Source organism: Pleurodeles waltl, chromosome 10 (assembly GCF_031143425.1).
Source record: "Pleurodeles waltl isolate 20211129_DDA chromosome 10, aPleWal1.hap1.20221129, whole genome shotgun sequence".
Taxonomy (NCBI): Eukaryota; Metazoa; Chordata; class Amphibia; order Caudata; family Salamandridae; genus Pleurodeles; species Pleurodeles waltl.
The window spans coordinates 862,396,886-862,423,175 of NC_090449.1; the positions used below are offsets into that span (position 1 = coordinate 862,396,886).

The 26,290-nt window shown below is 42.7% G+C and overlaps 1 protein-coding gene across 3 annotated transcripts in view; it reads left to right on the forward strand.

Moving 5' to 3' along the window:
• LOC138261973 (peroxisomal carnitine O-octanoyltransferase-like) overlaps window positions 1–26,290 on the forward strand; it is a 278,490-nt gene that overhangs the window by 219,505 nt on the left and 32,695 nt on the right. For all 3 annotated transcript variants that reach the window (XM_069211574.1, XM_069211573.1, XM_069211575.1), the window contains exon 13: window positions 13,225–13,348. In XM_069211574.1, the coding sequence (XP_069067675.1) occupies window positions 13,225–13,348 (124 nt within the window). The remainder of the gene's footprint in view (window positions 1–13,224; window positions 13,349–26,290) is intronic.

The following is a 26,290-nucleotide window of genomic DNA, read 5'->3' on the forward strand; positions in this document are numbered from 1 at the left end:
TAGTCTGTTAGACATCAGGCAAACAATATTCTATAGACAGGTTCTGGCAAAATTGCACTCCTGGGTGTCAGAAAGCAGGATACTTTCAGATTGTCAAGCTGGTTTTAAGCCAAACGTTAGCACCGTGAACCAAGTCTTAGGCTTTACACTGATATGTAGGAAGTACATAACTATCAGGCGGGAACACCTCTATGTCGTCTTTATAGACCTAAGAGCGGCAATCGACTTGGTACTAAGGGAAAGCATATTGAAGATCTTGGATTCCTGTGGAATCCCTGCACATCTCTTATGAATTCTCTGGTTCCTGCATTCTAATACCTATGCCCAGGTAAGGTGTAATAACAGGGGGGGGTCTAACCCCCAGAATCCCAATTAACCAGGAGGTTTGTCAAGGTTGCGTGTTAGTTCCTACACTTTTTAGCTTGTATGATAATGGAGCGCTGGACTGGCTAGCCCAGTGCCGACACGATTTCTCTAGAGTTGCGAGTATGTTTTTGCCAGTACTCATGTACGCAGATGGTATGCTCCTTATTTCTCTGACACCATCAGGTCTGCAAGCACTATTGGATAGTTTTTGTAAACTTCTGCTCTGCCAGAGGCCTTGAGGTTAACCCCTCAAAGTCTAAGCTCATGACCATGACCCCGTCCCCCACCCCATAAATCTTTCAGAGGCAGGATGTGGCTGGATGGAGTGTCGTTGGAGCAAGTCAAATGCTTTGATTACTTGGGCATTAGACTTCCTGCCAACTTAATCTGGGTTCCCTGCTCTTAAAGATCCTATGTAATAGCAATGGAGCACAAGGGTACCTCCAGTGGTGCCATTTCACCTGCTGTGGAACTGTATAAGGTGACAGCTATAGCTGGTGCCTGCTGTGAGGCTGAACTTTGGGGATGGGCGGATGCGCCTGTATTGATTGCCACTGAAAACAATTTTTTAAGGTTTTTGTTTGGCCTACCACAGAGCACACCTCACATTCCTCTTCATATGGACATCTCCTTTCAAAGAATTGACCACGTTATTCACTTACAATTACTGTCTCATTGGGTGCTTTTGTGGACCACAGACAAATTGGGTCTGTATAGGGAAGCTTTGACGGAGCATATCGGAATTGATAAATACATGTGGTTGAAAATAATTAAACTTCTAAGTGAGGACAATTGGACGCCAGAAGTCTGGGAATCACTCAATGATTTAAAAAAATGTATCCCTACAAAAGTGAAAGAAGAAACTAATCTAATATGGCACGAGTTAGAGGTGACCAATTAAGTGAAAAATTCTTGTCGCATAAATGGTACAATGCATTTGAAATGTACTTGGAAACGATAAGCCCCCCTCATAACAAGAACATTGGGTATGCAGTATAGATTCAGAACCCTGCCCCTGAATTCTTTCACAAGCAAATGGGCTAAGCAACGTGCTGTGACCTGGGATTGCCCATTCTGTCCGTTCAGTGTAGGAACAGATGATCTTTTTTGTTTTTCTGTCCAACTTATGTTATTTCACGAAGGAGGTGGATTATCCCGGTTTGCAAATAGTGTGTATAACTTAACTGGGGACAGCGAGAAGAATCGTTAAATATAACACAACAGAATTGTTGCCAGGTTTTAATGTTGAAAATCCATAACAATAAGCTGGCAGGGAAAGCAATAGGGGTGTACTAATTTTTAATTTGGTTTTTAGCCGACATTTTTAATTTAATACATATTTTCTTTTATAGTGTTGGTTCCACAGTTTCAATATAAAATTAATACTGTTCTAGGAGATGGGATTTTAAGTTGATTAGCTCTAACGCATTTCTTCCGTATACGAAGAGCGGTATCACAGTGACTAAAATGCTTGCACCATCACCTGTGCATTGCCTTAGTGCTTCAAGAAATCAAATAATTAAGTTATCATTAGCATTTATACTGTTCTTTTAGTCCAAAATAGGTTTTAAATCAGTTAGTCACAGGAGGTCAGGCTTTACTTTGTAAATGAAGTATGGCAAATTTAAATAATGAATAGATTGGTAGGAGTACAGGGCCGACCTGGTAGCGAGGTTTGTGTTCTCCTGCACTCTTAATTAAGAACTTCACTTGTTTGGTCTGTGTCTAAAGCATGTTGCACTTTAAATTGATCCTGTGATATATTTTTGTAACTTTTCCTTAGCACATCATCTAGCATGGGTATTGGTGCACTATGACTGCAGTCCATTAGGTCTTTTATTGCAATTTGGAGATTTGTCTTCAATCATACAGTAGGATGCAATTATTGTTCTTATTGGTGTATCATAATCCCGCTGTATGAGTCCACTTAAATTGAAACAAGGATGTGATCCTAAATGTTTTAGTTGAATATACTTATTTTATCTATGTATTTTAGGTTGTCTTGTCCTATTACTTGATTCTAGCTCCTTCTAGCATGATGTCCAGTCTGCATATGTCATATTTTGATGGGAGTACATCAAGATCCTGGCCGCCACATGAAACTGTTTTTAGTCATTTATTTGTTTGCATGCACTGATATTACAGATGTTTCATGTGTGCCTACTTAAACCTCTCTGGGAGTTGACATTTAAAATGTTTTTACAGTATAATGTATATATTTTGACTTTTATCGCCTTCAGCTGAAATAAAGTTTATTGACTGATTGATTGAGTCGATGGATTGGTTTCATCGATGTCCCTGGACCAGTGGCGGCTCTCCTTTATGGACTCCATAGCAACACTAGAACTCCTTGTTTTGTGGTCCATTTTTATTGTATCAAGAGCAAATAAGTATTCCCTCTCGATACAATAAAAATAAAATACAGACCTGCTTTGGGTCCAGCAACAAACTGAGACAGCTAGTGACATTGTTTGATTGCTAACACAGGTGCATGAAGGTGCCTGCATCAGCCATCAGAGATACTGTTCAGAGCTGGTGAAATCCCATGACTGGGAGCATGTGTGTGTGTGTGTGTGTGTGTGTGTGAGACTATGTGTGTGAGTTAAAGTGAGAGAAAGTCAGTGAAGGAATGAGTCACAGTGAGTAAGAATGAGTGACAGTAAGGACCAATATATGTGTGAGAAAGAATGTGAGTGAGTCAGGGAGAATGACAGTGAGTGTAACTAAGTGTTACTGTGTGTGAGACTGAGTCACAGTAAGTAAGATTAATTAAGAATGAGTGGGACTGAGTGAGACAGAATGGGCCAGAGTAGAATGAGTGACACAGCGTGAATTAGTGAGGCCAAGTGAGACTGAGTAAGTCAGAGTGAGATAGTAAACCCTGTGCAAGAAATTGTGAGAGAACCTATCAAGAAAAATCTGTTTGGAATTCAATCCAAGGATAACGCCCCACCACTTTTAAAGGTCACCAGCCTCCACTGCATTTTTACATAAATCCTTTCACTCATCCATGCTTTTGCTTGTCCATCCATACTTTCACTCCATCCATCCATCCACTCATCCATCTATCCATCCTTTCACTCATTCTACAATCCATCTATCCTTTTTCTCATCATCCGCTTTCCACTTATCAATCCACCCACCCTCCCTTTCACTCATACACCCCCTGCCTTTTACTGCTCCATTCTTAAATGCATCCTTTCACTCATTGATCCATGCATCTATCCATCCAGCATTTCATCTATCCATGCACCCGTCCTTCCTTTCAATCACTAATCTTCCCAAGTTAATTATGAGCCTTTGTCTGCCGAGCTGCAGTCAGAAGAAGCCCATCAAGAACCCCACCCCACTGTACCTGATAAGTGTGTGTGTGTGGGGGTGGGCGGGGGGGGGTGACGAGGTCCCCAATAGTTGCTTCCCTCTCTTGGGCCTCTACAGTCTAGGTAAGAAGTACTCTGTCATGCTCAGCTCCATAATGGGTTTTTTTCAAAGTGAAACCAAATTCAGTAGTGAACAAGTGTTACTGCCAGGAGAGCAGCCCCCTTCACTCTTCCTACAGCCCACTTTTCTGTGCAGTCAACAAATTGCCACCCACTCCCTCTTTGTCCTCATCGGCCTGCCCAACCCCTAGCAATTGAAGTGAATAAAGCTTTGCTAACTCCCCCCAGGGCCACTGTTTTTGCACACCAAAAGCAACCATATCAATTTCATTCTAATTCAGCCCTCCCTCTCCGATGATGTCACTGCAGTAGCTTGTGCCTGCAGGTCAAGGCAAACCTTCTCTGTCTGGCACTTATGCAGTTGGACATCTGCAGCGTTCACCCAGGAGATTCAGCACACTGTCTCCGAGCAGTGATTTATTTTCTGCTGTTCTGTGTTTATTTCCCTGTTCTTGCCTCTCCACAATGTGGGGTGGCAGGGCAACACCCCTTTTGCGCATAAACACCAGACGTCCTTGTAGCTTATGCCTTACTTATTCAGAAAAGTCTCAATCTGCTGCCTAGAATCACAGCCGCACAGCAGACTACAGACTACAAGACGCAAATCAATGCTGGGTATTCCTGACAGCGTAACACACCAGCAAGCACTCCTTTTTTTTTATCTTGCCTTCTCCCCATTTCCCCCTTTCCCTGGTAAGATAATCGAGTTCAACAGCAAATATTACTGTATAACATCTTTAAGAAATCAGGCAATTTACTGCTGACAAGACATCCAAAGTATCTCATATTGTAGCTGGGCAAGAGTTCTTGACACCTTAAGGGGAGACTGAGGAAGGCTGGGATTCTCAGCCGATCTTAATGCTCGGCCTGAGCGTGACCGGTTATCAGACTGCAAGATCTGAACATGGATCCCACAAAATGAAAAACCAATTACTAAAATTCAGGCTGTCCTTATGACCGCTAGCACGAGATGTTTTTGTTAAATCACATTAAACCAATCACATCGCCGACACAGAGGTCTAAGTTCAACCCTGGTAACACTTCGGACACTGTTGGGGCTGATGTCTGACTAAGATATCCCACACAGGAGTTATGAGATATGAACATTTTACCGGGAGCCCTGCTCGAAAAGTATTTATAGATTCCATTATTCTGCCAGTCCTTTTTAGCCCAGTGCCATTTAAACTCCCCCAAAAGACCTGAGCGTTTCTCAAATGATACAACAAAGGTAATCTTCATTTCACCACTATGCTTGGATGTGTTACACTTGCTTCTCATGGAACGGACCCGCCGGTGGTTGGCGAGCAGCAGTTAAGAGAAAAGGCTGACCCTGCCTTGAAACTGTGATGAGTCTAGCTGCTCCAGCAAGGAAGTTCCACGAACAGGACAGGAAATATTAAAGCTATTCCAGGGTACAGTCCTGGCAGAGACTCCATTCTCAACCTAAACTGACACATGAACAAATGTATTGTATCATGGTTGTCACCTCTGTTCAAGTTTATTTATTCGATGCATAGTTAATAAAAAACCAATACATCACATCATTCTATCTAAATCAGAAAATATACAGTCCAGAATATCAAACTATAAAATCTAATATGCATAAAAATATTATTATTTAAGAAGTTTCTAATAAATACCTCCTAATCCGAGGTCAGTATAAGCTACCCATATACGTCTAATACCTTACTTAACTAGACCTAAAAATCTTTCGTGAATACTGTACAGTGATTTATTGTTTTTTAAAAAGAATCAAAATATTTCTGTAAATTATGTACAAAAACTTGATATATATGTACAAATTAAGATCTTATTTTAGAAATATTTGTGATGTTAAGCGTAGAAACTTGGTAAATTTAGCATTCAGAACAACGTCAGAGGGTTTAAAACAGGCAATCACCGCTTGCCTGCAAGTCCGTATCCTCCTTTGATTGAATGCTGCCTTCAATAAAGATTTACGTTCATTTCGTAGGCCATTACAAATACAGATCAAATGAATTATATCTTCCTTATCCCAGCCACATAGCCTGCACTGAGGGATTGTAGCGGGGGCGTTCCCACGGGACTAGGTAGGCACCTCCAGGGATGATACCAAATCGGTATTTGATAAAATGATCCTTGTCTATCTTTGTCCACCCAGCTTGCAAGAAAGGCTGACATTTCAAAGGAATATACTCATTTATTAACATCCAGGAATGTGATCTGGAGGCCAATAAACTCTTAACCATGTTCACTGATCTTTTCCTTGTTATTCATGTTTAGGTTTTTTTTTAACGTAAAGTAGGAAAGGTTTGAGTCCCCTAATTCCATTACTTCCAGGTCTGTTAGTGCCTGATCTAAGTACTTTCGAGATGTAGCTTTAGAGTTTGAACTAATCTCCTTCCAAAGTGCTCGGCAGAGCTGATTTTCCTTTGTTAGCTGTAAATGTTTCCAGGCTGTGATATAACTGGCTTTCCTATCTATACATTGATTTAGATAGCCAAACTCCAGCCTAATTTGTGCTTGGTAGGTATACCCCGGTAGCCGGAATAAGGACCCAAAAATCTTTCAAGTGATTTTATTTAGGATGATAGCATCTTGTCCACGCAGAGCTTCACTTCCGTATCCTAAAGTTGGTATTAGTTTGGCTGCAACAACTTGAAGTAACAGCCGATAGCTAGGGCCGGTAAGCAGTTTTTTTAAAGTGCGGAAAACGAACAGTAGAACATTTCCTTTTCTGTATAGCTCCTGTTTCTGGGGAAGAAAGGAGCCTCGTTCATCAAAACGTACACCCAGGTATCTATACTGGTTCACTTGTTCAAAAACACCCCTTTGTGTGTTCCTTTTTTTAACTTTCGAATTTTTTCTACTAATTTCCATTACTTTGGTTATTTTCTGATTTATTTCTAATCCATTTTGCTCTGCATATTCGGATATCTTTATGATGAGCCGCCGTAGCCCTACTTTAGTTTGACTCAGGAGTACTACGTCGTCAGCATATAACAAGTTTGAAATAGTCATATCACCAAGCTTTGGGGGGGTGCGCATTTACCATATTTAGTTCCGCAGTCAAGTCTGATAAAAAAAGATGGAAAAGATATGGAGCCAGCACACAGCCCTGTTTCAGACCTTGTTTTGTTTTAATTTCCCTTGAAAGGAAAGATCCATCCCCTATCTTAACTCTTACCCATGTATCTGTGTGTAGCTGTTCATTAGCCTTTAGCAGATTCTCCGGTATCCCCCAAGAGACTAATGTCTCCCATAGGAGAGGTCGCTGTACCAGGTCAAAGGATGATTTAAAATCTACAAAACACAAATACAAGGGTTGATTTTTTTGTTTGTACTTATCAATAATCAGGGATAGAGTTAAAATGTTTCCAGCAGTACCCAGGCCCTTTACAAAACCTGTCTGATTGGTGGGAATTATGCTATTTTCAATTGCCCACCTACGAAGATGCTCTAGTAAAATCCCTGCATAATATTTAGCTTCTACATCCGTTAAGGTAATTAGGCGATAACTCTCAGGTTGTGACTTATTGCTTCCTTTGAATATTGGATGAATTATCGCCCCCCTCCAAGATTTTGGAATACTTCCTAGCGTCATACAATGGTTGAAAGTCAAAGCCAGTTTTTCACTCCAAAACACAGGATTCAGTTTAAACAAGGCATTTGGGATCCCATTTGGACCAGGGGCACCCCCAGTTCGGCTGTCTTTTATTGAGCGTACCATTTCGGGCATTGTAAATATTATTTTTTTGGTTTCCTTTTGGGGTATGAGGGGTTTTAGTTTTACTCTTTCTAGACTTAACTTTTTTGCTTCCTCTTCTAAATTTTTGCTGGCTCTCTTTTGTTCACCAAAATGGTGACTTAGGTAATCAAACCAGACGGCTTCCGAGATATTAGAGCTGGTCAGGGTCATCAGGGCTTTATTCAGGGCATTCACCATTTTCCAAAAACCTTGTGTGTTTGATTTTTTACTGAAGAATAGGGCCTTTGCCCAAAAATCATGGTTTTCCTGATGCTTGTATTCCCATATTTGTTTCCGATATATGTTGTTTAGATTTTTTAAGTCAGTCTTAAAGTAGCAGTTTGTTGGATTCTTGTTATATAACCTTAAAGCTCTATTTCGTTCTTTTCTTAATTTAATCCTGTGTGCTGAAAAATTTATATTCCTGTTTGTTTTCGCACCTCGCCCCTGGTTTTGATACCTCTTTTGTGATCTATCTGTGAGAAGAACAGCTGCAAATCTATCTAGGAAAGATGACCAGGTCATTATTGAGTCCCCGGTTATGTTCATATGGCATTGGTCGATTATCACCATTGACCGTTCACCAGTGGATTCCTTTAACTTTTCAGTCCATCTGAGTTTTTTATAGTTTGTTGTATTAATATTCCTTAGTGTAGTTAGTGCAGGGTTAAATTTAGGAATGCCACATCCTATCTCCAGGCATTGCTGACCGTGGTCGCTCATATCTGATTTTACTATGTAAAATTTTGTAATTAGCGTAAGCAAAAATAAGGAGGCCGCAGTATAATCAATTGTCGCTTGGAATTTGGTGACGTATCTTGTGGATACCTTCCATTTAGAAGTCTTAGCCCAAGAGCCTCAAGATCTTTTACTAAGGAGAGTACTACTGTCCCGGCTTTTTCTTTCTCTATTACCTCCAGGGACTGCTGGGGTACTGCCCATAATAGATCTTGCAAGATAGTTTGTGCATCCCTTTAAAAGGGTTTAATAATTTCAGATTAAAGTCCCCGGCTATTAAAAGCTCCAGGTGTCCTAAATCCTGATGGGCAGTTAAAATTGTATCTATCAATTTTGAAGATATATGTTTTCTAGATTGTGCATCTTGATGGATATAGACATTAATTAGCAGGAGTGGGCTGGAATGTTCCTTATTCCACCTGTCTAACTTCACAAGCAAGAAGTCTTTATTTTCCTAATATAATCGAGTAAATAAAATGTTTATTCCTTCTGAGATAAAAATTGCTAATCCCCCTTTGGATGTCCATACCTTTTCTCCTTTATTGCTGGGGAAAAGAATCCCATAAATCCATCAATTGAAAAGGAGTCGGTGGCCCAGGTCTTCTGGAGAAAAATAATTTGACATTTCTTTACTAAGCTTGATAGAGCTTTTTGCTTGGTATTTGATCTAACCCCATTTATATTCCTGGAGCAAACTTGGAGAGGGTTTTCAGGCGAAATAGTCAACTTATTGTGCACCCTACTACTCGTAAGTCACTGACATTTTCCTAGATGGATTATTTCTGATATCTAGCCTAAATCTAGCTGTGGTAAGCGTGTATTAGATATGGTACACACTAAGGGGTCATCTTCCATTCTTCCAGTTGCAGATCTAAGAACTTAGAAAGGTTTATCCAACTCTTTTAGCTTAGATTGGTTCGGCAAATTGATTTGTTCCTCTAACGGGTCAGGATAGCCTACTTGTTTGGGTATACTGAAATTAATTCCCCATTTTAAGAAGGAGCATTTTTCTTTAGCAACTCTTCTTTTACCAAATGTGATGACCTCCAGGTTACCAGGGTTAATTCGTTTAGACCTCTTTCTTTTGTATTTTCCCTTGGTAGAAACTCTATGGAGACAATATCAGTAGATTTTATATCTTTTAATGCAGGAATAGCTTGTAATAGTTTTAGTATATTTCCTCTATTTAAGATATCAAATAGTCCCCTAGAGTGATATTGAGGTTCCAATATTAGTTGTAAACAATCATTTGGCAAAGCAAATTCGGAATTACCTATAGTATCCACCTGTCCATCTAGTTGGGCAGCCCTTGGATGTTCTGTAACACGACTCCATACCGGTGGCTCTCTATCAGCCCGTTCTAGCTTTATCGCCTTGTGCTTTACTATTACGCCACTTAGGTACCCTTCATCTTGGGGTGGTCTTTGCCTTCTTCCTTTTTTTGCATGATATGGGGCCAAATGGGCTCTGGTTGGAGCCTCATGGTACTCTGCATATTCTGAATTTGCGACCATAATTGTTATACGCTCTTCTTCAAAAGGCCTCCTATTTATTATAGGACTAGGACTCGTTCCAACTTGTGTCTCCTGTTGATGGAGTTTAATATTTGGAGGTTCCTGCTCTGATTTGCCTATATCATTTGGCATTACCATAATTCGTTGGTCATTACTTTTTATATCCCCCTCAATGGAGTGTAGTTCGTTTTCATTTTCATTTTGCCCCCTTTGGTTTTGGATAATTTGGCCCCTTGTTCCAAGGTTGAATAATGGAAACAGATTATTTGCAGTTGAAAAACTCTCTGTGTTTGTCACGTGGTCTTTGGGCATTGGCATGACATCTCCTATGACCAGGCTAGAGGAGGGATTCGATTTTATCGCCAAGGAGCCCATTGAGGTCACCCCTTTTTTTATCTCTTGCTTTTCGTTGCTTTTTCTTTTGTCTTTTAGTGGGTGGCTTTACTGGCTGAAATGGGAGCCCCACTGATTTGGGAGAATCAAAGGAGCCTGTAATTTCCTTACATGGTTCTTCCTGCCCACATTTCGGTTCTTCAAGGGATTCTATCTCTTTGTCCTTTAATTTCATTGTACACCAATTCGCTCTGGTCCACAAGTTTTTATTTTCCCCCGCCTCCCTATAATCCGGGGGAGGTCCATTGGCTATAATTTCCTCCTCTCTTCTCATATTTACATTTTCTTTGAGGTTTACCATCAATGAGTTCAAAGCTTCTGGGAAAGTGACCAATGTATCGATTATGGGCTCACAAGTGCATCCTATTACTGAGATTTCTGCAAGATTCTGAGCTCGCTTAATCAAGTTGTTTACATTTGCCAGTTTCTGGTCGATCCCTGCTACTGATTTAGCCATAGCATTCAGTATATCCACCTGGACATACATTTTAGAGGACTGATAGGACCGAGCATCCAGTGTTAGCTGCGAGGTTTTAAAAAAGATATCCCATACCGCGTTTTGATCCAGCTGCTTATTGGTATTTCGTGCTTGCAGTATGTTCTCCTTATTTTCCTCCTTGCCTTCAAATTCACTTTAATTTATTATAGAGGATGCATTTAGGGATCTGTATTTAAGGACTGAGATACCCATTTGTGTATTTGAAACTGTAATTTTATCTTCTTGCAGGGATACTCCCATATTATTGTAGAATGGCTTGTTAAAAATGTACGCAGTAGGGCTCGGTCCCTGTTTTGGCAAGAAGGATTAGAGTTTAACGAGTCCAGATTAATAAGATTTTCCGAATTAGGAATAGTTTCTAACGAATGATTCGTGTTCCTTATTATACCATGCTCTTGTGGCCTCACAGCAGGTTCACTTGAAGAATCAATCGCTACTTTGATAATCACATTTACCTCAAATGGAAATTGAGTATCTAAATGGGAAGAGCTAATTTGATTTTCCAAGGATGGAAGGTTAGTGGTAACAGGGGAAGGAGAAGATGACCTGAGAGTCAGTAATTCTAGGTCATTAATTGAGCCCCAAACATTTTCTTTGGGGTTGTCTTCCATTTGATTACTATTTTTTCCAAGGGTAGGTTTTTCAGTCTGCCCTTCCTCCTTAAACCTACTTTTATCATTTTGCTCATATAGCAGACTGCATTCACTTTTTATGGGGGAGATTGGATGAGGTAGGGTCGCGGAGCCATTAGGTAAAGAAAAAGTCACATCCAGAGGGGCCTTTAAAAAAACAGTTTTATGTGGGGCCCTTACTGATTTTTGAAGTCTGCTGAAAAAAGGGGTTATAGTGGGGATCAGAGATTGACACTTTGTCTTCGTTTCCCCTTCCCATTTTGATGTTGCCGGTGATTGTGAGAATATGGGCTTACTTTGTTTCTTATTTCTCTTTAATTGCGGCTGAAATGCCCTTTCCTTCCCTGACCTCATTTTTGCCGTCTGTGAAATTTTCCTTTAGATATTCCTCCTTACTTTATCTGATAGCGCGCACCGCCACACCTCAGAGGCGAGGGGCTTGAGCACTCGTGGTCCTCTTCAAATGCTGCCCAAATGAGCTGCTGGCTCCTGTCAAGGACCAAGCAGTCTTCTTTTCCTTTTTTCTTTTCCGTCAGATAGACAGATAGACACGCCGCCACACCTCTGGATTGAGGGGCACGAGCACGTGCCGCTGGCTTCTGTCAAGGTCCAAGCAGTCTTCTTTCCTTTTTTCTTTATGTCAGATAGACACACCGCCACACCTCAGGATTGAGGGGCACGAGCACGTGCACATGTAAACCTGCCAGCTGGTTGGATAGCTAAGCCTCCCAGCTTGTAATTTGGTGTCCTTATGTCCTTCAGGGGAGGCGCCTGGATTGGCGTGATCTTAACAGTCTTGACAAACTGTTGCGCAGGCTGTGGCGCAGTTAAATTGTAATGTACTCGGACCCCTCTGGGACAGGTAGCTTGGGCATCACGGAGGACGGGAGGCGTTCTATAGCATACAGCCTACAGGTACGGCCTTACTGAAAAAGAGGTGTGAGGGCCACTGGCGCGGGGGGCAGGGGACGCTAGAGAGTAGGAGAACAGGAGAACAACCAAGCAGCACTTCTGCCTCTTACCGTAGTCCTCCGATCCTGTCCCGTTACGGCCGCGTATCTCCTTGCCCGTGGCGTGGCATGGTCCCGTGGTCCTCTTGGTCTTGCGGTCCTCCTCCCCCCCCCTGCTGTGACTCTTGCTGTACCGAATGCCGTGGCTCCCGGCTATTATCCTAATGCCCACGGGATCCCCGTGGTTCTGGTTCTGCGGTTCTGCCCCTGCTTTTTCCACCGCGCGCGCTCTGCTGCTCTCTGCCGCTGCCGTGAACCGGATCTGGAAACAGCTGCTCACAGAACAGGAACAGCCGTGACCTGATTTCTTCCTCTCACTCGGGTTGTCACCTTCTTTGGCGGCAGGCCAGATTCACAGCGCCAGAGCACAAGTGCTTTCTCCCCAGACCACTGCTGCCGGAGTTTAGCTTCAACCCTTGCACAAGTATTGTATCATGGGATTTCTTACAAGTGAATCGCATTTGCTGTGCTAGCTATGAATTGTGGTGGCATTGCTTACTACTTCTCTATAACGACATTTTCTGCAACATTAGGTTTCTGGAAAAACAAGATGCTGAATGAAAAGAGGATGCAGGGCGGGCAAAATTTGTCTTATAATTTCAGTAAGCCAAAGACCATTTTCTATGCCCGAACATTAGGTAAAAGTTATGCACAGAGTTCATAAAGTTCCACAGATACATGAAGCAAATAACATGTTTATACATCATGCTATCGACTTTCTTGGGCTCTGGCCAGGGAACTTTGTTACATTTGCTGCATATATGCTCCAGGATGTGGGATTTCTGGTGAGCAGTAGTATTTGTTGTGCTTGGTATAATTGGATTTAATCAGGAATTGCATTTTTGCTTCTTTTCTGGCAAGGTGTTTTCTGAAACTGCATGTTTTTCCTATCTTATTTTTTGCAGCCCGGGTTGCTGTTATGAAACTGCTACAACAAGGACTTTCTACCATGGACGTACAGAAACGATGAGGCCTTGTACCGTGGAGGCTGTGGAGTGGTGTCAATCCATGATAAATCCATCTTCCTCCGTAGGTGTTTATAAAATACTTTGATTGTGACATTTCTATGCACTGTGCAGTAGACTTAGAGCCCGATTACAAGTCAAGCGGGCAATATCCCTGTGGAGTACCGCCTCCCACCCCCATCTAGTTAGAAGTTTTCCAGGGTACAGAAATAGATCTGGGAAACCCAAACGTATTTCCATGCACACTTGTTCACTGCTCAAGCAACGCGGGAAATGTGTAAGAAAATGAGCCCAGAAAAGGAAAGTGGAAAACGTGGAGCTGGACACAGTAATTCCAGTTCCTGCATGTTTTCCTCGATTTCGGGCGTTGTAATTTGTGACTTCAGTAGTTGTGGTGGAGAGAGGTTGTATGTCAGACTAGCATATGCAGAAATAACTGACATCAATATCAAGTCCTAAATATGTGTTATAAAAAAATATCAGTCCATCGGATGTACTATTTCTGGAATTAACTCCAATATTTTTGTGAACAATGTTTAGAACATAATATTTATTTAAAACAAAAATCATAGTACCATACCGAGGGGAAGGCAATACTGTGCGCATTCTTTAGCTCCAGTCCCAGTGTCTCCCAATTACTTGAAATCTATTAACATGGCTCTCAGTGTAATATAATTGCAGGGCACTAAATCGGAAGTAGCACAAATCACGTACTGTATCTTTAGTCTATCCATCTTGGGCGAAACTTTGAAGTTAATTGGGACAACTACTGTGATCAAGTTGCACAACATAAATCGTTTCCCTAAATAGTGTTTTTTAGGAAACTCAGGCTGTATAGTCATAATTCCATTCTGAGGTTCTCTTTATATGTTTTTTGCAAATCTTTTTGAAAACGTATTCACATTCTACCAAAAAACAATAATTCTTACTTCATTTTGGGTAAAGATTTTGCATACATTTCAACTGCAGTCCTATTTATTATTTAAGTATTTTGAAGAATTACCTAACTGGGTGGGTTCATGTGCTCAACCCCACCTCCCCCCAGTAGTTTGGCATAGAGCAGTCAGGCTTAGCATAGAGGCAATGTGTAAAGTATTTGTGCAGCACTTAAAACAGCAAAACAGTGGAAACACCACCCAAAAAGATCCCACACCAGGTTAGAAAAATAGAGCTTAATTTAATGAATAAAACAATATAAAAACTACAAAACTCCAGCAGTAGATTCGGAGTTATGAATTTTTAAAGAATAAGTTTCACAACATAAATCGTTTCCCTAAATAGTGGTTTTTAGGAAACTCTGACTGTATACTCATAATTACATTCTGAGGTTCTCTTTATATGTTTTTTGCAAATCTTTTTGAAAACGTATTCACATTCTACCAAAAAACAATAATTCTTACTTCATTTTGGGTAAAGATTTTGCATACATTTCAACTGCAGTCCATTTAATTATTTAAGTATTTTGAAGAATTACCTAACTGGGTGGGTTCATGTGCTCAACCCCACCTCCCCCCAGTAGTTTGGCATAGAGCAGTCAGGCTTATCATAGAGGCAATGTGTAAAGTATTTGTGCAGAAATTAAAACAGCAAAACAGTGGAAATACCACCCAAAAAGATCCCACACCAGGTTAGAAAAATAAAGCTTAATTTCATGAATAAAACAATATAAAAACTACAAAAATCCAGCAGTAGATTCGGAGTTATGAATTTTTAAAGAATAAATAACGGTATAGCGTCTAAAAGCAGAAAAAGCCAACCGTGGCTCTCTGGTCGTGCTGGACTGGGCCAAATTTCAGGCCAACTGCAATGGAGAGCGGGTCGGATACAGTTTTGGGTTAGTCCAGCAGAAGTTTTACATTCTTAAGTGTTGTGCTAAGAGTTCCATTTGTGTTGGAGAGGGTCACAGGGAGCAAAGAGAGTGTTGCGAGCAGTGGTCAACATGGCGCATGAAGCAGGCCAGGTGTCGCATACGGGCAGGCTGTAGCTTTGCGTTGGCAGTCCTCCGCTGGCTTATGATGCTGCTGTGCGAAGAGACGGGCTGGCGACAGCTTGCACTGAGTCCTGGCCAGTTCTTCTTCCACAGGCATGAGGGCAGCAGGTTAGCACCACTGGGCAGCAGTTCCTTTAGAACAGCAGTTCAGCAGAGTGGCAGACTTTGTAGCAGCATGGCAGTCCTTCTTCCTGGCAGAGTATCCACAGGTCCAGATGTCTGCTGAAGTGAAGGTATCTGGGGTCCTTCTTTTATACCCTGGTGGTATGGTTCTGGAAGTGGGAGAAGCTTCTAGACAGTGGCTTTGAAATGCATGGAATTTCCTGCCTCCCGTGCCCTGGCTCCAAGCTGGCTGACGTGACAGTGCAGGGTTGTTAGGGCCTTTGTGTGAAGGCAGAGACTATTCAGGTGTAAGTGGGGCTGTGCTCAGCTCTGCCCCTCCATCCTGCCAGCAGATGGCCCATCCAGACACACCCAATCCCTCTATTGTGTGGCTGTCTGTGAGAGATTCACAAAGTCTAGCTGTCAATAATACCTAGTCCTTTGACCCAAGCCAAGCTTTAGGCACAAAAGGGCTAAGAGCAGTAAAATGCCAAGTTTCTAAAAGTTCCACACCCTCCTCCTGAACTACACCTCCCAGCAGCCTCCACCACTGGGAGTAGAGTTGCACACCAGTTCTTATGGGGTTCCTGTACCACCAACCTTAAAGCAGATCGCAGGACTCTTCCAGAACCTCCTCCTGAACTAAACCTCCCAGTAGCCTCCGCCACTGGGAGTAGAGTTGCAGACCGTTTCTTACTGGTTTTTCCCACCCGACTGGCCTTAAAAACGAGACCTGGCTGAACCCCGCATCTGCTCCAGACATCGCCACTGCCACCCCCAAGGGATACAAGATCACACACTGGGTCTGACCCAACAGACACAGCTGTGGGATCACCATAATCTACAAGGGGAACTTCGAATGATCTACCACCACAGACGACTCCACCCCCTTCATGGAGCCCCTCAACTTCCAACTCCGAACAAACAGCAAAACCACTATCAAAGGCACCCTCACCTACAGACTTCCGGACCCGTCCGCCATCTGCAAAGCTTTCCCTGATTTTATCGCTCCTTTCGCCATCGACTCAAACCTATACGCCTTTCTAGGAGACCTCAATTTCCACCTTGACAAAGACACTGAAGACGCTAACAAGGCCTACCTGCTTGAAAGTTGTCCAATCTTGGTCTTAAACAACTGGTCACCGACCCCACCTACACAGCAGGGCACAAGCTTGACCCTGTTTTCTCAGCCAGAAACAGAGTAATGTACACCCACACCGAGGAGCTCACCTGGACTGACCACTACTGCGTCCACGTTGTCATCTCGTAACCACTGAACACCCCCGCCTTCACCACTAGGGAGACACGGCCCAGCTGGACAAAGGTATCAGAACAGCAATGGACCAACACCCGCCTACCCATCACCACCAGAGACACAGAACAAGTGGCGGACAACTTCGCGAACTGGCTCACAGCAAGCGCTGACGAAGTCTCACCGAAGAAACCCACCAACCCCACCTCAACTGGTTCACAGAAGAACTGAAAACCCAGAAACATGACTGCAGAATGAAGGAAAGAAGATGGCGCACCATTAAGCCCCTTGTGGACTGGAAACACTTAAAAAAATGCCCTCAACCGATACCACCACTTCTTGAAGAACACGAAGAAGATCGCCCGAGCCACCCGCATCAAGGACAGCTCCAGCAACCAAAGGAACTTTTCAACATGGTCAAGAAATTCACCAATCCCTCAGCAACCGAAAACAACATTATACCCTCACAAGCTCTCTGAAACACCCTCGCAGACTTTTTTCACAAAAAAATCAACACCATCTACCAAGAGTTCGCACCCCAACCCCCAGCGGAGGACAGCATCAAGCGCATCACGCTGACTGATGTACATCCACACTAGCTCACTTCTCCGAGAAGGAAACAGCATCCCTCAGGAGATCCATCCACTCCAGAGCCCCAGCAGACCGCTGCCCAGACCGTACATTCAACCTCAGCAAGCAACCCATCAGCAAAGAACTCACCAAGGTCCTCAACTCCTCAATCACCATGGCCCACTCCCCCCAGAAATGGAAACAAGCCGATGTGAAGCTGCTGCTAAAGAAGCTATTCGTGGACCCTGGGGAACCTAAAAACTACCGACCTATCTCCCTGCTCCCTTTCCCAGCCAAGGTCATCGAGAAAGCCATCAGCATCCAGCTAAGTGGACATCTGGAGAACCACAACTTTCTGTACCCCTCCTAATCAGGCTTCAGAGCTAACCACAGCAGAGACAACCCTAGTCACAGCAACGGACGACATCAGAATGCTGTTAGACCACTGTGACTCAGCAGCCCTCATCCTCCTTGACCTCTCAGCAGCCTTCGACACCTATCCCACCACACCCTGTTAAACAGACTCCACCAGATCCGATTCCAAGGAGTAGCCCTCAAGTGGATTGTATCCTACCTCACAGGAAGAACACAGAAGGTCATCCTCCCACCCTACTCCTCGTTTCCTAAGAACATCATCTGCAGTGTACCTCAAGGCTCATTACTCAGCCTAACCCTCTTCAACATATACATTACACCCCTGGCAAACATGATAAAAAGCTACGGACTCAACATCATCTCCTATGCCGACGACATCCAACTCATCCTCTCCCTGATTAACAACCCAGCAACCACCAATGACAAGTTCTAAAGATACATGAAAGATGTGGCCGCCTGGATGAAAAACAACTGTCTCAAACTCAGCACCGACAAGACAGAAGTACTCACCTTCGGGAAGGGAAAAGACACCCTCTGGAACAGCGCATGGTGACCACCTGAGCTTGGCCCATCCTCCAAACCCACCGAACACGCTTGCAACTTTGGTGTCCTCCTCGACAGCCAGCTATCCGTGAAGAAGCAGATCCTCCCCTGCTTGCTTCCTCACCCTTCGAATGCTCAGGAAGGTCTTCAGATGGCTTTCCCCCCCCCTCCACCACCCCCTCCAATACCAGGTGAACAGTCATGCAAGCTCACGTCACGAGCATACTAGACTATGGCATCTCACTCTAGGAATAACCGCCCAACTCATGACGAAACTCCAGACCATCCAGAACACAACAGCCAGACTCCCCCTTGATCTCCTCAAACGGACTCACATCACCCCACACCTCAAGAAACTCTACTGGCTACCATTTGGAAAGAGATTCAAGTTCAGACTGCTTACCCACGCTTACAAGGCACTACACAATGAAGGACTGGCTCTACCTCAACAATCAAATTAATTTCCTCCAACCTATCAGGAATCTCCACTTTGAATCCCTCTCACTAGCAGCCACCTGACACATCCACAGGAGGAACAGCGGAAAGCTGCTCCTTCTCCCAGCTGGTGGCTAAGACCTGTAACAACCTGCGCCTCAGAGCCTCATAATCGCTCCAGCAGTTCAGGAAGGACCTGAAGACCTGGATGATCAACCAGCAGCAGAACATGCAGTGTGGTCTCCCAGCAGCTCGAGATCCTCAGGGGTGATGCAGCCCTGCTCTACAAATCTGATTGATTGGTTGATTGATTGAAAGTGGCAGTTTTTAAATTGTGATCTAAAACATGATCCCTTTGCATTTGGAAATTACACTTCTAAAATGTAATAATACAGCTCCATGTTATCCTCTGAAAGCCATATGCCTTGCAGTAGTGAAACATGAATTTAAGAGGTTTTCACTACCAGAACAGGTAAAAATTAAAGTACATGTCCAGCTTTTTAAATACATTGCACCATGCACTATAACCTGTCCAGGGCCTACCATAGGTGTGATTTAAATGGTTTAAAAGGAAGGTTTGTGCCTGGAAAAAGGTTTATTTTGCCAGGTTGAAATGGCAATTTAAAACTGCACACACAGGCTCTGCGATGGCAGTCTTGAGACATGTTTTAAAGGGCTACGTAAGTGGGTGGCACAATGAGTGCTGCAGGGCCACTATTAGCATTTAATTTACAGATCCTGGGTAGATGTAGTATCACTTTACTAGGGACTTACAGATGAATTAAATATGTCATTGTCGTATAAGCCAATGTTACCAAGTTTTAGGCAGAGAACATGTGCACTTTAGCACTGGTTAGCAGTGGTAGAGTGCCAAGAGTCCTAAGACCGACAAAAATAGGTTCAGCAAGGAGGAGAGGCAAGAAGCTTGCGAAAAGACCACTCTAAGTCTAACAGGTGTAAAAATATATATATATATATATTGCCATTCCAAAAAGTGCCACTTTTAAAGATTATTATCTTTAAAGACTAGAGAGTGCCATTTTCCCAGTCAGGCAATTCTAGAGAAGATCATGGGCCTCTGCACATAGCAGGGGGATGTGAAATAATGTAACACTCTCCTAATCTGAAGAAAAATTAAATGAAGAAACTAATCAAAAGATATCAAATGTCCAAATATTGTGAGATTACTTATCCTTAGTTTACAGGATTTGGCTGAGGTTACGGATCTTCAGTAATGCTTTTTCTGGTGGATATTTTAACCACAGATTACTCGCCCTTTGAAATTCACCAAAGAACATCCTTAATCCAGAAACCTTTTAGCAATTGTTCCTGCATGGCTGTGCACTGCAGCAGGGTTGGCCTTCCTCTGTAGCTGTATAAGTGACAGTGTATAGCTGTATTTAGACGTACTCCCTTGTGGTGACGTGATTTAACAACAAAGCTATCTGGGCTCTTAGACCCAGAGCACCAGTAAAAGATTGAGAACCAGAAACTGAAGCAGAATCTAACATGGAGCTTTATTAGCATGTAAACATTCACTTCACTGAATGGGGAGGAGGGCTGTGAGGAATCTAAGGTTGGATAGTATTTCTACTTGAACTAGTGTTACCAGAAGTAAGTAACTTGTTCTTTGGGTGGATGCATCTAACTGTAGATTCCTCAACTTGTGAGTGGACCCCAAAAGAGTCCCTCAAAAGATGATAGTTCTAAGGAGTAGACTTTACACCAGGAAGTCTTGCAGGACCAAGCATGCAAAAGGTCCCTCTCTGTGGACCTGTTTTTACATCATAGTGCCTGGTAAGGGTGAGGACGATTTCCTGTGTTTAAGTCACACAGATGTCAAGCAATGGTACAACCCTAGCCAAGGCCACTTTGGTGGCCCGAAAGCCCACAGGAGGCACTTTGTCTGCCAAGGAATAGCATATCTTGTTCGAGAGGGCAGTCAATTGCATAAGGTCAGTTTTTAAGTTGTCCTTCCCTTTGCTCCGGGGAATTCAATGAAAGAAGTTGTTAACCCGATGCTCGTTGGTCTAGTCGATATAGTGCTCTTTCAGATCCATCCAGTAGAGCCTCTTCTCTACCTTAGAAAAACATGGCAGAGAGAAAAACGCAGGGACTGTTATAAACAGCCCCACAAGGAAAGGAAGGAAACCCCACTTTGCGGTAGATCCAACTTGTCAGGGAAGAAGGTGATATGAGGAAGGGAGCACTGAGACACTGAGAGTGTCTGCAATTCACTGATAGGGAAAACAGAAGTGTTTGCAATGGGGAAGGTGTTCTGAAACGTTAGGAGTCTCAAGGAACTACAGTGAATGCACATTAAGAACATAAACACCAAGTTAAAGACCCATTGTGGCATAGTTAAAAGCACAGCAGGAAATACATACATTGGCCCTTTGAAAAAGCGCACAAATAGTGATTTGAACAACAAGGGCTGATCCGGCAAATACTGAAAGGCTAAAAAATAACCCTTAACAGTGCCCACAACAATGCTTTGCCAGGCCAAAGACAGAACAAATAGAAAAACATAAGAAAGCTTTACTTGAATCAGATTCACCAGATGGTCCTGGTGGGCAGCAAGCAACTAAATTCACATCCACCCTGTCTGCAGATAGGCCCAAGTCATTCAGCTGGTTTCCATTCAATTTCCATGCATAAAGATGTTGGTCGGGGTTGTTTGTGTCAAGAACCCTACTATGTTATTAGGATAGCAGGTCTTCCTGTAGGGGAGGCGAAGTGGAGGACTAATGCTGAAAATCAGCAGATTGAAGTATTAGAGCTTCCAAGCTCAGTGTATAGCTACCAACATGATGTCCCTCCTGACCTTCATCAGGATATAAAAACAGCGACTGAAACATGTAGAGATCATCAGGGAACCTACGAATAGTATAAAAAATCTCTTAGGAATACACTGAAGTGGAAACTCCAGAGAGCAAAAGACACAAAACTGAATGTTCTCAGGGCTGTGAAGAGATCTACCCAGGGCACTCCCCACTGGTCAAAGGAGCCTTTCATTACTCTGGTAATAGATGCCAATCCAGGCAAATAACATCTGCTGAGCTCGTCTACCCTGGCATTGAGAGATCCTGACAGATGGCTGATAGTCATGTGAAGATTAGCACCTTGTTTGCAGTCCTGAAACATGCATGTGTCTCACCAATTGTGAAGAATCTTCTGTCAATAAAATATCTTTGACTGAATGGCCTCTAGACAGGGTACACAGTAGCATCCATTAGAAAAAAAACCTGAAACTCGTAGAAAAGGAGTGGAGGCAACCTTCCAGCGTGTTTCCCCCAGAACAGTTTCAAAAGTTTAACAATAGCTTTTATCATCAAACAGTAAAAACTGTGATTAGAAAGGTGCAAGACAAATATACATGTGTAAAGGTGACAGTGCATATATCACATTCTTCAGTGTATGTACAGGTACGTGACTTTTGGGACTCCACATTGGAAGGTTTGGGAGAGGTATATAAAGGCAGACTCGGACAAACAGAAGGCCTCTTCTGAATATGAATACAATTTTAGCACTTTTTGAAGAGTATTCCACGGTTTCTGGGCCTTCAGATTGGTAAAGTATGTGATGTTGGATTCCATAATCATTAAGTCTTGGCTCTTCTAGTTTTGTTCAGTGTGTTAGTGGCTTTCGAAATCTGGTGTACAGTATTCTTCTGGAAGGCTTGAAAACCTTGTCTATGATTCCTCAGTACATAAAACTCAAGGATGTGCATCACTGGTGATAGTTAGTCCTCTTTGGACCTTATTTTATGGTATTGTCACAGGGCTTTAACTTTCTGCTTCCATATATTCGCTGATGATACTTAGCAACCAATGAGATTCCTAAGTGAATACAGATCTGACCATTCAGATAGCCTTAGTAATCTGGTTGATGGGGAACTCTCTTATAATCAACTAAATCTCCCTTCAATAAGCCTAAATCGCTGTGGTCTAGTATTGGTTCTGTCACAACCAAGGAATGGGGCCTGCAGAGTTTGAGGCCAGTCCTCCATTCACCAGTGGTTTATCTCGCCCATTGGTAAATGTCTCAAGGTTTGTGGAGAGAAACTGTACTTAGGGAAAAAAGGATTGAGGTTAGGGAGAAAAAGATACACTCCTGGAGGTCGGTGGTTTGAAAATCTGGACTGGATTAATTATGGCACAGCATTACTGAATGTATGCAAAGACTCGAAAGTCTTCACCTACTGGTGAAAGAACAGATATAAGTGTGGAAGCCACAAATCCAGGTTAACCTTCATCTCCTTCACTGGTGTGCCAAGTCACAGAAGGGTTTTGCATATTTGAATGGGGACATCGATATCCTCCTGTAAGCAATAACCAATTTCTTGCGGGCAGCCACGTATGACACTCCGCAGAAAGTCAGGAGGTTCGATATCTTCCCATTTCGTCTCACCCCAGTGGTTCTATGTACTTCAACCTGATTAGAGGTAGTATAAAACACATCCCTTGGCCCCCCCAAAAATGTTGGAACGATGATCGGATCATGATCACTAAGTAGGGTCAGCTTCGTATAGGGTGTGTCACAGCCATTTAGTGCAAAGGATGACAAAATAATATGGTCTATAACCGAGGATGAGTTGGGGCCCTTATGAGTTGGGATTATCTTGCCGTTATCTCCGTGCTTACGTTCCATAAGCATTAAATCAAATGTGGACAGCATCAAATTAAGGGCCTCCCCATACTAATTGGGGCAAAAATGGTCAAACCCTGTCCCATCAGGGGTGGTGAGCCCACAGGACCAAGAGAGGGTGCTGGGGCAAGGCTGGATATTAAAATCCCCGGCCCAATGTTACTAAGATTTTTTGTATAATTGCTGTTTGTATATAGGGGCTCCTGACTCATAACCCACAACATAGGCGGCCTATGTATAATAAGGGGTGGTTCAGCCATGCCTGTAAAAAAAGCCAGGGGGAATCTTAAATTAGCCCTGCAAACAACTTCTAGAGACTCAATAGTAATTAAGTCACTCCGAGTAAAATATAAGAAGGCACAGGAGCAAAGGAAGAAAGAACTAAGGGAAGAGGCATGGTCTAAACTAGCCCTGGTGACAGAAACTAACAACGTTAAATTTTTTGGGAAACAATTAATGCCCCGTTCCTCTCAGAATGGGTGCCATCACATTTGGGATCAAGTGTAGCTTGTGCAACATTGGTGGCCCACTACTCGGAGGTCTCCAAGGAAGGTACTAGGTCTGCAGATTTAATTGGGCAGATCAAGTTGGGGTCACCCAATTATCCACAGATTACTATGGATGAAGTTTACTCTGCCATTCTAGCAAGCGCTGAGGGTAAGGCCCCAGGACCTGATGGGGTACCAGTGGATGTTTTTAAACATAACACCAATTTTTGGGTACCAATTCTGACCAGACTATTCAATTGGGCCATATCTGGTGACATTATGTTGTCCTGGTACACCTCCATTATTATACCAATATATAAGAAGCCCGACCCTGAAAACGTTTGACCAATATCATTGTTGGATTCTTCCCTGAAAACATTTAGTAGAATCATTCTGGTAAGATTAAATGATTGGGTCTTGGAAAACAACATCCTATCCCCTGTAGAGTTTGGTTTTAGGAAAGGATTAGGTACCATAGAGCAATGACCTAATTATAGGGAAGTACACCAAGGCCTAAAAAGGTGATCTATATCAATGTTTTGCAGACCTCAGTAGCACATTCGATCTAGTGGAACATGCCCTCCTTTGGCCACCATTATTAGAGATGGGTGCCCCAAGGTATATCATCAATTCTTTGGCTCTCCTATATAGATATTTGACATGCAAAGTTCGCTTCGGCCAACTGGGAGAATGCACCACCTCTTTCAAGATAGGAAGAGGTATCCATCAAGGTTCTGTCCTTGCCCCGTTATTATTCTCCCTATTTATTAATGGGGTAGATAAACATTTGCAGGGACTACAGGTTGATCCCCCGTTTGTGGCCGGACGCCGTGTGCCTGCCCTACTTTAGGCAGATGATGTCCTGATCTCCAGAACACCCATGGGGCTCCAGAAGTTAATGTGCGGATTTGAACTGTTCATGTCATGAAAGGGTATGATAATTAACGAATCCAAAAAATGTATTATGACGTGGCAAGAAAGTAAATAAATGTGGGAGTTTCTACATTCAGGACATGGAAATTAGTACTGTCAATTGCTTTGATTATCTAGGGGTATTGTTCTCTAGTAATGGGCAGTGGGACCAGCTGGTTTGTTCAGGCAGGAGCGAGCTAAGAAGAAATTCAGGTGCTCTATTCAGATTTGCTAGTAAACTAGGGAGACGTCCCTTAGGCACTATGTTGAACATTTACAGGTGTAGAATTGTTTCCGCTGTAGCATATGATGCAGGGGTGTGGGGTTACGCTAAAAGCGCTCCCCTACAACTAGAGGAGAACTGTTTTCTAAAATGCATGCTATGTTTACCCACCTCAGCCTCTAACTGGATCACACATCAAGAAATAGGCATACATTATTTGGAAGATGTGCTACAGGTGAGACCTCTGCTTTTATGGCACAGCATAAGGTCTAAGGAAGCCACTGGTTTTACAAAAGATCTCATATTAGACTGTATGAAGTTGGATTACGCCATGTGTATACCATGGCTAGCTTTTATTGATTCCTCCTTTAAATCTGTTTTTAATAGATCTATAAAACCTAAACTAGAGGACCTGCTGTCACTATCTAAAAAATGTATTAAGGACACTTTTATGCAGATAAGGCGGACGATAGGAAACTAATTGAATCTAGTAAAACCACTTTGGGCCTTTACTTGTCTTACTCATTGGATGCAAGTAGGTTTGGCTTTCTTTCCATAGTCACCAACATGCAGCACTGGTTTGTTTTAACTAGACTAAGAGTGGGCATTGCGCACCACCTAGTAGCATTTCCTCAAACTAGGCATTGCCCACAAGAGTCAGTTAGATGCCCTTGTGATGCAGTTAGCAAACAATGCACATTGCATTTTGTCTTATTCTGTAAATTCTACGAACATCTTAAAAGCTTCTACCTCAAACCGCTTTTTAATTAACTTAATATAAGAACTTACCAGGAAGCATTGGATTCCCGTTAGCCTTAGACTCCCCAAATGTGTGCTATAGGGTGGCACATTATATCTTAAAAGCAATACATATTAGGAAACGTCTTATTGCACTTTAAAAACTTGTTTAAAGTATTTACTGTATTTTTGTAAATGGTGTCAGAATGCAGTACGATAATTTATTTATTTTATGATTTTAAATTTTTATAAACCTTACTGATGTATTGTCTGGGGTTTCTGGTTGGCTAGGGTATGCACCTCAGCCAGGCAGAACTTACCCACTCTAGTCAGGGCAAGGGAGTTACACGTCCAAGATAACCCCTGCTCACCCCCTTGGTGCCTTGGACCGAGCAGTCAGGCTTAACCCAGAGGCAATGTGTAAAGCGTTTGCACAACACACGCAACCCACGTGACGCAATATCCCCACCACAAAGGAAACACAACACCAGATCATATGAAAATATACTGTATTGTACACAAGGCAATTATCAGACCAAACATCACATATCAGTACTATCCTGCTACCTTAGCAGTTGTCAGAACGTTACACATTAGTTACTCTGCAACCTAGCAGTAGTCACACATTACACACCGGTTACTCCTAATGCCCATAGTAGGAACATTAGAAAATATATGGGAAGTTAGGAAAACATATTAGCAAGCATGTCCGTAAAAGGAACATATGCATA